The 15,501-nt window shown below is 44.9% G+C and overlaps 1 protein-coding gene across 2 annotated transcripts in view; it reads right to left on the reverse strand.

Annotated features, from left to right (window-relative positions):
• Positions 1-15,501, reverse strand: part of Rgs6 (regulator of G protein signaling 6) — a 610,193-nt gene that overhangs the window by 54,952 nt on the left and 539,740 nt on the right. For both annotated transcript variants that reach the window (XM_004649425.2, XM_045154255.1), the window contains exons 13-14: positions 11,107-11,217; positions 1,801-1,926 (exon numbers count right to left, since the gene is read on the reverse strand). In XM_004649425.2, the coding sequence (XP_004649482.2) occupies positions 1,801-1,926; positions 11,107-11,217 (237 nt within the window). The remainder of the gene's footprint in view (positions 1-1,800; positions 1,927-11,106; positions 11,218-15,501) is intronic.

Raw genomic sequence — 15,501 nt, forward strand, 5'->3', positions numbered from 1 at the left:
GTGATGAGAGCTGCTTTGTTTCTCTGCTTCCTGGTGAGAGCTGCATTGCTCTGCCCTGTCTGATCCACCACAAGGCTGAAACCTCTGTAATCAAATGCCAAACACTCTTTCCTTCCTTAAGTGTTTCTCTTAGGGTTTGACCTCTATGATCAAGATAAATCAATCTATCTACCACACTGCTTGGCTATTTCAATCTCCTGGTTTGGTATTTTTCCCCTGCACTTTCTTTGTCTGTTGACATTTGTGTGTTCTTCAAAGCCTAGCATATAATTGCCCAGTTTGTCTTATATTCTTTCCTCCTCCTTTAAATACTTGTAGAATGTTTTTTGAGCTTGTGATTATTTTATCCAGTTAGTGATTTTATCATTTCTTGTGTGTGTTCCTTAAGTACCTACAAGGTTGTCACAGGCAAAGATCACTTGTCATGACTGCCTTGCAAGCTCCATTAGACTGCACAGAGGTGCTATAAAGATGACATGACTGAGGCATGGGGCTGAAGTGGTCTCTCAATTCCAGTGAATAACATGGGTTTACACATGAGCATTAGAGAAGATGGTACTTACCTCCCATTATACACTCTGATCTTTTAAGGTTAAAAAAAAATGTAAAAATAAAACTATTTTTCAGAAAATAGCTCTTGAATATGGAAATTAACCAGAATATAAAAGAAAACCTGTATGTGTGTATGTGTGTGTGTGTGTGAGAGAGAGAAACAGAGAAGAGAGAAAGAGAGAGAATCCAGGTGTGGTTTTGCATGCCTTTAATCCAGCACTTGGGAGGCAGAGGTAAAAGGATCGTGAGACTACATAGTGAATTCCAGGTCAGCCTGGGCTAGAGTGACAGTCTTCCTTGAAAAACAAACAAACAACAATAATAACAACATAAAAAGAAGAAGGAGGAGGAGGAGGGGGAGGAAAGAGAGAGATTGATTCCCGTCTCATCCATAGGAAGTCACCAGTTTTCTAAGGTCTCTTAGGTACATCATATTTTCCTGTCACTTTGCTTCTTTATCTGACTCAACGAAAGGTCAAATAATCCCCAAAGAAGCTTCCCCCCCTTAATATACCCCTTTTTTTCATGTCACACTGGACTCATGTTTTGGATTTTTTAATCCCCTATTTAAATAGTAATTGTGAATACATTTCCCTACAAGGCATTACTTCTGGACCAAGAGAAACTATCAAGTGTTCTCTCTGGTATCAGACCATCCATGTCGTCACCATGTAGATGGGATAAAATTCTCCTCAAGGAGAAAATGCACGTTTTCATTAGCTCATACAGTCACATCTCCAGCTTTGCAATGATCTTGTCTTTGGCTTTCTGGAATCCTGAAACAAGCCCATGATTCCTCTCTCTTCATTTGACCTCTCAGGGGCCCTGAAACTCTGGGACCAAGAAGTTGGGGAGAAGAGGTGCTCTGGCTGCCTCCCCAATTCTGAAACTTCACAGCTCCATGGTTTCACTTTAATGAATGTGTCATCCAATGCATTTTACTAGTTAATTAACATCACAAACCTGTTTCCAGGTAGTGTGAACAACTGTCACAGATCTAAAGAACTAGCAATTGCTGCTGTTGGTGGGTACTACTGTAATGGTGACAAAGCCACATGTTTTAATTTTTCTTCTCCATTTTAACCTTAGTCTGACTAGCTGGTATTTGAATTTGAACCCTAGTGACGTTATCTTGAGAAAGAGAGGTAGAAAAACCGATTATGCAAATTCCTTCACACGCATGTGTGCGCACGTGCACACACACACACACACACACACAACTGCATACAATTCAAACCTTTGAGTTACCTGAGATTCTCTGAACTGAATTCCGACTCCAGGAATCGAAGGAACTGGTCCCGTCCCACCTGGTCCTTCAATATCTCATCAAAAGAGAAGCCCCATCTCTTTACTCGCTGCTGGCTGGGCTCTTTGCTTTGAGGTGGGAGGAAAAGGTTTGGAAAATGATCAGTACAAAGCAGAAGCCTGTGTTATATTCCCTTCAACAACGCAAACCCATTTTGCTACCATATACCGAGGGGAAATAAATGTCTCATATTTAAATTACTGATCCTACAAAATTCACACAAGTTCCAAGTGCAGACTTCTGCACTCCCATTGTGTGCCAGAGGGCAGTGTCTGGTGAGGGTTCCCAGGATGTCTATCAGTAGCTGATGTCTACAGGAAGAACATCCCAATCATTGACTGGATCTCCCTGGACCCAGTCCACCAGCTATAGATGCGGCCTTTGTTTTGTTTAAGGCAGGATCTCACTCTAACCCACATTGACCTATAACTCACTCTAAACCCAGGTTGGCCTCAAACTCATAGTGAGTCTCCTATCTCAGCCTCCCGAGGGCTGGGATTAAAGGTATGAAACACCACACCTGGCTTAGATCTAATTTTTAAATTTATTTATTGTTTTCTTTTGAAAATTTATGCATTTATTTATTTGCAAGCAGAGACAGAGAAAGAGAGAGAGAGAGGGAGAGAATGGGTATACCAGGGCCTCTAGCTGCTGTAAACAAATTCTAGATGCATATACCACTTTACATATTGAAGAATTGAACCCAGGTCCATTGGGCTCTACAGGCAAGTGCCTTAACCACTGAGCTATCTCTCCAGCCCCTACTTTTTTTTATTTTTTAAAACATTTTGAGAGAGAGAGAAAGAGAGAGGATAGAGAATTGGCATTCCAGGGTGTTAGCCACTGCAGTGAAACTCCAGAAGCTTGCTCCAGGTAGTGGGCATGTGCGACCTTGCGCTGCCTCAGCTTTGTGCATCTGGCTAACATGGGATCTGGAGAGTTGAACATGGGTCATCAGGCTTTGCAGGCAAGCACCTTAACCATTAAGACATCTCTCCTGCCCTTGCTTTTGTTCTTTTTTCAAGTTGAGTCTAAGCTGACCTGGAATTCACTATGTAGTCTCAGGCTGACTTGGAACTCACTATATAGTCTCAGGCTGGCCTCAAACTCACAGCGATCCTCCTACCTCAGCCTCCTGAGTGCTAGTATTAAAGGCGTGCACCACCACTCCCAGCTAGATCCAATTTTTTATTTTATGAGCCTTTCATTTCTTCCTATTACCCCAGCTGCTTCATGAATCCCACCCTTCTCCAAGGATGCTGTCCCTTGCTCCTTCCTCAATCTGTAGAGTTGAGTGATCAGCACCTGGCTAGAAAAGCACTGGCTCAACCAGAACAAAGCACGGCCTGCTGAGAAGCAGTGTGTTGCACTCTCCTATTGGTTTAACCACTACATACGGTGCTCATGCCACCCCAGATGCTGCTGTAAGCATTTTCCATCTGCAAGTGTACTGGCTGAGCCCTTCCAACTGCGGGGAGAAAGTGTGCTAGCATTACTCCCATTTTCCAGGTAGATAAACTGAGGTCCAGTGCTTAATTGCCGTGGGGCGCATAGCTAGAAGGCAACAGCGTCAAGCATCCACGCTAGACACATGCATGGAGAGTCTCGCCTCCAGCCCGCTGTGCTTGGCAGCTCATCCATGCCCTGTGCTCTCAGTTCACTCAGAAGAAGGGAGTTTGGTCCTACCCCGCTTGCGTCCGTCCAGGAGGATATTTTCATCAGCTTCTTTCTGTATCTCTCCCCCTGGTCCCTCATGAGGCGATGGGGCCCTACTTTCCAAGTGACAACTGGAACTCCTCCCTCCAAGCTTGGTTTGTGGGCTTAGAATCATTGCTCCCACCCAGACCTGCCGCATCAGACACTCCAGTTTAAGAAGACCCCTCAGATTCTTTCACATGAACACTTGGGAAATATTCAACTAGCAACAGGTATTTTTCCTCCTTTTAGACATAGACATATGCTTTTATAAAATTTATTTATTTAAGGGGGAGGAATGGGTGCACCAGGGCCTTTGGCTGCTGCAAATGAGCTCCAGACGCATGCGCCACCTTATGCATCTGGCTTCTGTGGGTCCTGGGGAATCGAACCTGGGTCCTTTGGCTTTGCAGGCTAGTGCTTTAACCACCAAGCCATCTCTCTAACCCGACACGTACTTTTTATTTTTATTACTTCTACTATTGTATTTTATTAATTTATTTTATTTTATTACCTCTAATAGTAAGTAAATAAACTATTTCTTCTTATTAACATGGTTACCACATTCTAATACCAAGTAGTGTCTCATAACCAGATTTCCTGGTGGTAGCAGGAGTGGGAAAAGGAAAATTGGAGGTAGGTTAGAAATCTTGAACTGTCTCTCTGTGGATGTAGAATTAGAGAGGGGATGAGAACAGAAGTTAGAAATGTCCAGAAAGCTATAATCCGTGTGTTGCAAACAGAATCTAGAGGGTGTGAAGACACATGATGCCTTGATGTGTGTTAGATAACAGTCACACTGAAGTTCTAATACAATGAGAGGGCTAAAATAGCAGATGTCCATTGTCCACAGTCCTGGAGACTGGACTTCCAGAATCCAGATGTCCATTGTCCATAGTTCTGGAGACTGGACTTCCGGAATCCAGATGTCCATTGTCCACAGTTCTGGAGACTGGACTTCCGGAATCCAGATGTCCATTGTCCACAGTTCTGGAGACTGGACTTCCGGAATCCAGATGTCCATTGTCCACAGTCCTGGAGACTGGACTTCCAGAATCCAGATGTCCATTGTTTATAGCTCTGGAGACTGGACTTCCAGAATCCAGATGTCCATTGTCCATAGTTCTGGAGACTGGACTTCCGGAATCCAGATGTCCATTGTTCATAGCTCTGGAGACTAGACTTCCAGAGTCCAATTGGCAGCAGAACCATGCTCTCTCTGAAGGCGTCAGGAAAATCTGCTTCATGTCTCCTCCTCAACTTCTCAGGCTGCCACCAGCCCTTGGTTTGCAGATGTATTGTTGCATCTCCACCTCTGATATCATGTGACATCCTTCCCATGTTTCTGTGGCCCCACACAGCATGTGCTCTGTGTGGGCCTGTGTCCGTTTTGTCTTTATGTAGGACACCAGCCATATTGGATTTGGGACCCACCCTGCTCCAGTACGACCTCAGCTTAAGTAATTACATATATCACCTTCTTTCCAAATAAGGTCAGATTTTGAGGTCCTAGGAACAACATGGATTTTAAGGTGATGCTGTTTAACTGAGTCATCTGGGTCCCCTCAATTGTAGAATATTCCTAATCCTATTTCTAGAACTGTCCACTCTGCATATGCTTCATGTTTTTTCCCCTAGTAGGATTTCACTATTGGGATTCTGCTCTACTAAGAGCTTCTTGTGGCTGGAGAGATTGCTCAGTGGTTAAGGCACTTGCCTGCAAAACCTCACGACCTGAAGTGACACATGCATCTGGAGTTTGCAAATATTTGCAAGCAGAGAGAGGAGAGAGAAAGAGAGAAAGAGAGAGAGAGAGAGAGAGAGAGAGAGAGAGAGAGAGAGAGAAAATAAACATACCAAGGCCTCCAGCAGCTGCAGATTCCAGATGCATGGGTCATTTTGTGCATCTGGCTTTACATAGGTACTGGGGAATCAAACTCAGGTTGTTAGGATTTATAGCTGCTGAGCCATCATTGTAGTCCTAAAATTATTTTTAAAAGCTTCTTTATACAACTTCTGTCTATCTATCCATTCATCTGTCTACCTGTCTAGAATCTGTCTATCATCCATCTATCTTTCCTTCATTTTCACTTGGTTATTTCCGATATCATCAAAAACAGATCTGAACATGTTTTACCAGTGAACAGTCTCTCACATTTCTAAAATTTCTAAATTCTAAAATTTTTTTAGGATTTAAAATAAACTTTAAATATCTCATGACGTCTCTCCCTAGGTGACAAGCACAATAACCCTTAGTCAAACTCAAGAAAGCAATGCAAGGCATTTTCAACTCTTCCCTGACATGCAGTATGTAAAAATGCATCCCTGTGACATAGTATGGTTTGCATTATCATTTGATGTCTTAAGGGTTTATGCCACTGTCTCTCCAGCTACCTCGTGAGCTTCCTATGTCTTTGTATTCTCCATAGTACTTTGTACATGACAAGTGTTCAATGCTACAAGGAAAACCATTAAAAATGCATATAATGACATGCGTGGCACATTCTGGCAACATGTTCTAATCACTAAGAGGAAACACTTTGTCTAACTTTTATCTGTCTTCTGCGTTCATTGGTTCTTATTAAATTCTTTCCTTTCTCTGACCATCCCAAGTAACACACATAAAACAGACACATGGCTATCGCTGGAAAGCAGCTGAAAGGATCATCTGAGGCTGGACAAGGCTAGATGTCCAAATGGCTCATCCCACGGCAGTTGATGCTGGCTGTTGGTCAAGGGTTCCTCTGAGTGTCCCTACACGGCCTCCCTCCACCAACCTTCGAGTACCTACCATGTACCAGATTAGAGGAATAGATGTTAAAACAAACTGTGAGTCCTCCAGAGAAGCGAACTGGGGGAGTCTGCAACATACAACCCGGGGGACCAGGCAGCACTGGATGGTCACCGATGCTCACTGAGACTTTGGAATGGCAACTGTGTGGGGAAGAATGCCCAAGAAGAGGGCACGGGAAAGGCTCTAAGGTTCAGTGAAGTATCCTTTGCTTTGTTTAAAATTTGAACCCAAACATGGCATGTAGTGGCAAGGACCTTTCCTGTTGGCAGGTGGTAAGGTGGCAGCATTTGGGGTATGCAAAAGCCAACAGGCAGTCTGTGATTGTGGTAGAGTCACGGAAGAGAACAGCTGGTGGAACCAACAGAAACCTGGAGGAGCCCCGAGCTCTGAGTAGCAGGGTGGGAAGTGAGGGGAGTGGGTGGGCATTAGATAGGGTCATGTGGAAGAGACTCTGAAATATAGAGCAGGTTTCCCATGGCAGAAATGAGAGCTAATCAAAGAACTGTGTTTGCTGGCTAGCTTCTAATATAAGCAGTTACACCAGAGGGTAGTACCCATGCTTACCTAGGTGTGACACAGAACACACACACACACACACACACACACACACACACACACACACACGGGGGGGGGGGGAACCATCTCTGCCATGTAAAGAGACCTCCAAGGACACCCCCACTTTTTTGCTTTTTTTGTTTTAGTTTTTCGAGGTAGGGTCTCACTCTGGCTCAGGCTGGCCTGGAATTCACTATGGAGTCTCAGGGTGGCCTCGAACCCATGGCGATCCTCCTACCTCTGCCTCCCAAGTGCTGGGATTAAAGGCGTGCACCACTATGCCTGGCATTGTTGTTATTTTCCATGGACTTTGGGATTCCCTAGGACGAGTCATGGAGGAAGAGGAGTGGGTCTGTCCACGAGCCCCAAGGGGAGCAAGCTGGAGGCACAGGCAACTTCAGCTGGGTCTGCAGCGCCAGCAGGGTATTTGGCTGCAGGGACATCACGCTGCGAAGGTGGGACTCTGCCTCCCAAGAACGCCACAGTCCCCGGTTCAGGAAGAGAACCCAGTCTTTCAGACTGTTCTTGGATTACATGGTCATTCCCTGGAGGGGAGCCCAGGCAACTTGCCCATGCCTGTGCCCACCCACTGAAATGCACAGAGGAAGCCCCACAGCTGTGTGAACTGCCCAGGGGAAAACTGCCAGGGGCAACTGGGAACCATGCCAGCAGTTCCCAAGCACTGCTGTGCCCCAGAATCTCCAAGATTACTACACACACACACACACACACACACACACACATATATATAAAAGACTGTGCCCAGGGCACCTGCATTTCTCTCTGTGTGTACAGGTGGCTTCTTATTATGTAGCCCAGGCTGGCCTTGAACTCACTTATGTTGCCCAGGCTGGCCTTGAACTTAGGTTCCTTGAATCATTGATTATAACAAAGCACATAACAAATATTTTTGACTCAAGAATTGGTTAAATATGGGCTGGAGAGATAGCTTAGCAGTATAGGCGTTTGCCTGTGAAACCTAAGGACCCAAGTTCGATTCTCCAAGTCCCACATAAGCCAGGTGGCAAATGTGTCAGTTTTTTTTGCAGTGGCTAGAAGCCTTGGAGTGCCCATTCTCACACACACATAAACACACACACTCTCTATCTCCCTCTCTCTGTCTCTAACAAATAAATAAATAAAAATGTCTTTAAGAATTGGCTAAATAATTTTTACTTCACTCCTGCCAATTATAGTAAATGTAGGATATTTTATATGTAGAAAACTTTGTAAAGTTGGACACTAAATTACAGGCTCCCGAATTTTCATGGCACATTTAGTGTCTTAGTAAGTTATTTAATGTCTCCAGGCCAAAAGAAATACCTCACAGTTTTGTTTATTTAAGGTCAGAGCCAATTAGGCTTTTTGTTTTGTTTTGTTTTCTGATGTAGGGTCTCACTCTGGCCCAGGCTAACCTAGAATTCACTATGTAGTCTCAGGCTGACCTCAAGCTCACAGCAATCCCCCTACCTCTGACTCCAAGTGCTGGGATCAAAGGCATGCACCACCACACCCAGCAAGAACCAGTTAACTGAAGATACATTTATGTTCTACAAATTAGTAGTTTTTCTCTCTGTGTGTGTCTCTCTCTCCCTCTTTCTCTGTCATACAAATAAATAAAAATAAAATATTAAAAGGGCTGGAGAGATTGCTTAGTGGTTAAGGTGTTTGCCTGCAAAGCCAAAGGACCCAGGGTCTATTCTCCAGGACTCACGTTAGCCAGATGCACAAGGGGGCACATACGTTTGAAGTTCGTTTGCAGGGGCTGGAGGCCCTGGTGCACCCATTCTCTCTCTCTCTCTCTCTCTCTCTCTCTCTGTCTCTCTTTCCCTCTTTCTCTGTTAAATAAATAAATAATTAGCTTTATGAAATACATCCCAATTAAAAGAAGTAATATCTTAAATTCATTCTTAAATACAATGTGCACCTGTTACACACTGCACATTTTTCAAACTGAATCAAACTGGACCTTCCCACGCCCCATTTCCTATTCCTATTCCTATTTATGCTCTATTAGCTTTTTGTGACAAAAACTTCTCTAAAAACCCGACATTTGCAAAGACATGACACTGCAAAGATGGAATGTGCTCTGATGTTCACCCTGGACCACCGTAAGCATGGTTTATGTGGTAACTGTGTTTCCATCTGCAATGCGTATATTGCCCTAGGAGTTCCCTGTGGGGCCTGGTACCCTGGTACAGAGTGGAGACCAAGGCCTCAGACTATAAACACAGGTTTGTCCTAGAAGGTAGGCTGGAGGAAGAGGGAATTTTCCTTATGTCCATCTGGATAGCTGGAAGTTTTTATAACAAGCACCTATGACTTTTATTACTTTTTACCAGGTTTTTCTGCTTCAGGGAAAGATACCAGAAAGACAGCAGAAGTGAGAGAGAGCAAGAGAGTGTCAGAGGAATGAAAACAGAAATAAGAGGTCCAGCTGAGGGGCGGTGCTTGGGAAGGCACACTACACAGAACTGTGCGTGTCCAGAAAGTCTGAAAATACATGAGGTGCCCTAGGCCCATTGGGCCCACCCACCCGCTTCTCTGGGGATGGCTAGAGGGTTACTGCTGCCCACAGGACAGCACAGCCCCGAAGCCCTCCGCCCAGGCTCCCACCCTCACGCTGCTGCATTTCAGTCATGTGATCTTGGCCAAGTTCATTAAGCCCCAGTTTCCCCGTCTGTTCTATGGCAAGATGATGTCTGCTGTCGGGAGGCGTGATGGTTAATTTCTATTGTCGACGACACTGGATCAGGAATACAGTAAGAGACAGCATGCTTCTTGGGCAGGTCTGAGAGGGCCTCTTCAGGAAGGATTGACCGAGGGGGGCGTTTCCTGCAGAGTGTACAGCCCTCGCGGGGAGCAGCCTGTATATAAAGAGGTGTCCAGGAAAAGCAGTCCTGTTGTCACGGTGTGGCTTTGCCCTTCACTGGTGACCACACCTACTCTGCGCTGCCATCCTTCATTGACCTTGGAACCCAGCTTCTCTGGCCTTCCCAGGGCAGACTGAAGGCCAGAAGCCCTCTTGGAATTCTCCAGGTCTTCAGTACCAGACTGGGACTTTTGAGGGATCCTTCCTCGTGGGCTGAGAGCGATGGGGCTCTCAGCCTCTGCAGCCAGCCATTGCTGGACTGCCCAACCCGTATTGTGTAAGCAAATGTAATGAATCCCTTCTATAATATCCGTTCATTCCGCCGGCTCTGTTCCTCTGAAGACTCCCCTAATAAGACAGGGGGTTCGGTGGAGCATGCTGACTGCACGATATGGAGAGCATAGAGCAAGCACTCGCTAGGATGTTGCCGTCACGGCCTGATAGCAAGAGGACAAGTTGGATCCACAGAGTCTTTCCTTCTAGTGTTTAGCACTGGAACGGGGCGCGGGGCTGGGCCGTTTGTCACGCCGCATGAAGGGCCGGGGAGAGGCCACAGGGAAGCCTTGAAGGATTCAGTGATGGCTAATCTTCGGTTGTCAATGTGATAGGATTTAGAGTTACCACGGAAACAAATCTCTTAGGGATTTTTTTTTTTTTTTAGATTGGGACCCACCTTAACTGTGGGTGGCACTATCCCATGGGCTGGGGTCCTGCGCTGTATAAAAGGGAGAAAACTGGGGCTGAAGAGATGGCTTAATGGTTAAGGCAGTTGCCTGCAAGGCGGAAGGACCAGGGCTTGATTCCCTCAGTGCCCACATCAGCCAGATGCAGTAGGTGGCGCTTGTGTCTAGAGTTTGTTTGCAGTGGATGGAAGCCCTGGCACTTCTATTTTCTCTTTCTCTCTATTTGCCTCTTTCTCTCTTAAATAAATAATGAGATAAATAAGGTTTTAAAGAAGGAGATCGCTAGGAAAACATTTAGCATTCTTCACTCTCTCTGCTTCCTCTCTGCAGGTGTGATGCTGGCTGTCTGCTCCTGCCCATGCCTTCCCCTCAAAACCGTAAGCTGAAAATAAGCTCTTTCTTTCCATTAGTGGCTTCTGGTCAGGTATTTTGTCCCAGAAACGAGAAAGTAATTGATAAGAATCCATGAACAAATCAGCTATAGGAGGAAGACACTGTGAGCAAGCAGGTCTTAGCCTAGAAAATACCCAAGTCTTTTCTAGTCCTTTCTTAGTCAAATTAAAATAGAGAAAAAGGTAATTCAATAAGATCATAGATTTTCTTCTACATCCTTCCCATTCCCAAACCTTAAAACAGTTTCTGATTTTACCTCATTTCTATGTCCCACAAAGTGATGTCATCACTGATCCAAGGATTTGATGGCTCTGCGGGCGTAACGAAAGGGTCATATTCCACATACTGTTCCGTGTAAGCAATTAAACTGTAGGAAGAAGAAAAGCAAAGAGTAACACTGACATCCTAGAAACTTTAGCTGTGTCCACACCAACCGGATAGCGGCCATCATATTCCAAGCCCCATCCCCCACCCCCAAAAAAGCCCCACTTCTGGCAAATCCACTGTTCCCACCTGTCTTTGTTCCTTTCCTATTATGGAAATGTCAGTTTCACATTGCTGTACTCTCAGGGTACATATGTAACCGTGATCCCCCTTAACACTTCATAGGAACCTCGATGTAACTCTCTTGCCTCTGCCAGCCTAACCGGTACAGTGGTCCACCCGCATTTGAGTACCACTTCTTTTGTGTGTTGATGGGTTTGTTTTGAACCCAGACTATTTATATCTGATGGCTGCTCGGCTCATCGCATGGCTCCCATCCATGTCAAAGGGGAAAGCCAAGACTGAGAGGTAAACAAGTATGGGGGGGAAAGACAGGAACAAAAAGACACGAGAAAGGAAAGACAGAGGGGGAGCCCAACGAGCCTGGGAAGGAGGGTCATTAGCGTAGGCGTGTGCCATCTCTTGATGAAGACTATGGATCCCAAGTTACCAGAGCCCATTGGGAATACCACAGCTCTACCAGCATCCCCAACTGGAGGAATTTCTTAATGTATAGATTTATAAATCCGGGCTGATCACTTAGCATTATTCTCAAAGCAACTTAGTTTTTCTAGTTCTAATCACAATCTAATAGATACGTATAGACAACACGTATCTAAAGGCAGTAAAAACAATCAAATAAGAATAAATAATTGATTAAGTATACTAAAGAAGTAGAGGCCCTGATTATTTTTCCTTTCTTCTTATGGAAGCATCTACTTTGAACCTTCTATTCTGTCTAACATTGGTCTATTGTGCATTTTTGTTTGTTTGTTTGCTTGCTTGTTTTAGACAAGGCTTCATGAAGTCCAGGATGGCCTCCAACTCTTTTTTTTTTTTTTCTTTCCTGAGGTAGGGTTTCACTCTAGCTCAGGCTGACCTGGAATTTACTATGTAATCTCAGGGTGGCCTCGAACTCATGGTGATCCTCCTACTTCTGCCTCCCAAATGCTGAGATTAAAGGCGTGCACCACCATGCCTGGCTAGCCTCCAACTCTTTATGTAGCTAAAGATTATCTTGAATTTATTATTCTCCTGCCTCCACCTCCCAAGAGCTGGGTTATAAGCATGCACAACCATTTGTTTTACCTATATATTTCTTTCTTTCTTTTTTTTTCAAGGTAGGGTCTCCCTCTAGCCCAGACTGATCAGGAATTCACTATGTAGCCTCAGGGTGGCCTCGAACTCATGGTGATCCTCCCACCTCTACCTCCCAAGTGCAGGGATTAAAGTGTGCCACCATGCCTAGCTTACCTATATATTTCTAAATAGATGCTTGCTTCTAGAGCTATTTTTTGTAAAGGATTCACCTTATGATTTTATTTTATTTATTTATTTATCTATAAGCAGAGAGACATAGAGAGAAGAGAGACAGACAGAAAGAATGGGCATGCCAGGGCCTCTAGTCCCCACAAAGAAACTCCAGATGCATGGAACCACTTTGTGCACCTGGCTTTGGGTGGGCACTGAGAAATCGAACCTGGGTTGTTAGGTTTGGCAGGCAAGTCCTTAAGAGCTGTGCTATCTCTCCAGCCCTACGGCTATTTTTGTTTTATTAATTTTAGATAAAGATTTAACTTGTATTCACTAATTTCCTAATCCCCCACTCTCTGCTCTCCAATGAGCTTCCAAATAAACGCATAACAATTTTTGTTAAAAAAAAATGGTCAGTGCTGTGTTATTTAGACAAAATTGCTGGCTGCTCACCTTAGTAACATACTACTCTTTTCTTTTTAAAAAATTTTTTTTTAAATTCATTTATTTGAGAGTGACAGGCAGAGAAAGAAAGAGGGAGAGAAAGAGAGAGAATGTGTGAGCCAGGACCTCCAGCCACTGCAAATGAACTCTAGATGCGTGTGCCACCTTGTGGGTCCTGGGGAATCAAGCCTTGAACTTGGATCTTTAGGCTTCACAGGCAAGTGCTTAACCACTAAGCCATCTCTTCAGCCTCTCTTTGCTTTTTTTAAATACTCATTTCTTTGAGAGCGAGAAAGAGGCAAATAGAGAGAATGGGCATGCCAGGGCCTCTAGCTTCTGCAAATGGACTCCAGACACATGTGCCACCTTGTGCATCTGGTTTAAGTGGTTACTGGGGAATCAAACCTGGGTCCATAGGTTGTACAGGCGAGTGTCTTAACTGCTAATCCACCTCTCCAGACCCTATTTTTGATTTTTTTTTTTTTTTGAGGCAGAATCTCAGTATAGCCCTGCTTACCTGGAACTCATTCTGTACACGACTCTTTTCAAGCGATTTAGAAAATTTGAAGAACCTATCTTGAAAAAATGCTTTTCCATGTCTTAAATGTATTAGATCATCATTGAGGATAAGCCCGTGTGGAGGGTGTCTCCTTGCAGCCTTTGGTTCTCCTCTTCCTCCTATCTGGACCAACGGCTCGGCGCGGTCATCATCCTGGGATTTCCTTCACTCCTCGTTCAGTCCTTGTTTCCTGAATTCCAGTTCTGGCTTTTATTTTTCTCTGGCTGAACTGAAGCATGCACGTTAGCAGCTTTCTAACGTGGATGCCTGAGAGCTAAATAGTTTTAACTGCTTGCAGGTCTGAAAATGGGCTGAGTGAGACCCTACCTCAAAAACCAAGAAAATAAAATAAATAAAAAGGTTTTTAATTTATTTACTTATTTATTTGAGAGAGAAAAAGAGAGTGAGAGAGAGCTAGGCAGAGAATGAATGGGAACACCAGGGCCTCTATTCACTGCAAATGAACTCCAGATGCATGCGCCACGTCGTAGCATCTGGCTTATGTGGGTTCTGGAGACTCAAACCTGGGTCCTTTGGCTTCGCAGGCAAGCGCCTTAACAGCTAAGCCATATCTCCAGCCCTATTTATTTACTTATGAGACAGAGAGAGAGAGAGAGAGGTGTGGGGGAGGGAGAATGGGCACACCAGGGCCTCTAGCCACTACAAACGAACTCCAGATCCATGTGCCACCTTGTGCATCTGTGGGTTCTGGGGATTGAACCAGGGTCCTTAGGCTTTACAGACAAATGCCTTAACTAATCTATCTTGACAGCCCCCAAACTGCTTTTGATATTTCAGTGTTTGACTGATAGTGCTGGACACAGATCATTAGATTTAAATTACTGTCCTTTACAGGTTTGAATACTACTCTACTTTTTGTGGCTCCCAGTGGTACTACGAAGAACTGTGGATCCTGTGAGAATACACATCTGGTTTCTGCAGACCTCACAGCAGGGCAGGGCTCAGAACACAGTACCCCAGGGCATGACATTCTGGTCTAATGAGCACTTTGAATGACAGGACACTGAAAGGGTCTCAGAAACAAGGGCTTTTGCTGCCTCCTTTCTGTCTCCCATCACTCTTCTTCTCTAGAAGCTATTCACAGAGACCAAGATTCCACTTTCCCAAGGCCAGTTCCAAAGCAAGCCATAAGAACCTAGGAAGGTGGGCTGGAGGGATGGCTTAGCGGTTAAGGCACCTGCCTGCAAAGCCTAAGGACCCAGGTTCACTTCCCCAGGACCCACATAAGGCAGATGATGCACAAAGTGTTCATCTGCAGTGGCTGGAGGTCCTGGCATGCCTATTCTCTCTCAAATAAATAAATAAAATAAAATACTGTAAAAAAAAAATTTGGAAGGTCACTCATTCTCTCCTTTCTCCAGGGAGGGCCCTCATTGCACAGGGTGCTGGGGGGCGGAAGAAATGCTGTCCAGACAGGATGGGAGAATCTAGATTGACAGGCCTTGCTGGTTCCCCCTCAGTCTATGACCATAGTCTGTCTCCAATCATGTTTCCATATTGCTCCCCATTCAAACCCCGGCACTAGAGTTTCCCTAGCATTTGAGTTTTTGTAAATTTTATTTATTTATTTATTAGAAAGAGGCAGATAGAAAGAGAGAGAATGGCTGCATGTGGTGGCGCACGCCTTTAATTCCAGCACTTGGGAGGCAGAGGTAGGAAGATTGCTGTGGGTTTGAGGCCACCCTGAGACTACATAGTGAATTCCAGGTCAGCCTGGGCTAGAGCAAGCTCCTACCTTGGACAACCAAATTTTAAAAGAGAGAGAGGGAGAGAGAGAGAGCGAGTGAGCGAGCGCACCAGGGCCTCTAGCCACTGCAAATGAACTTTAGTCACATGTGTCACCATGTGCATCTGGCTTACATGGGTTCTGGGGAATCGAACCTGGGTCCT

Source organism: Jaculus jaculus, chromosome 7 (assembly GCF_020740685.1).
Source record: "Jaculus jaculus isolate mJacJac1 chromosome 7, mJacJac1.mat.Y.cur, whole genome shotgun sequence".
Taxonomy (NCBI): Eukaryota; Metazoa; Chordata; class Mammalia; order Rodentia; family Dipodidae; genus Jaculus; species Jaculus jaculus.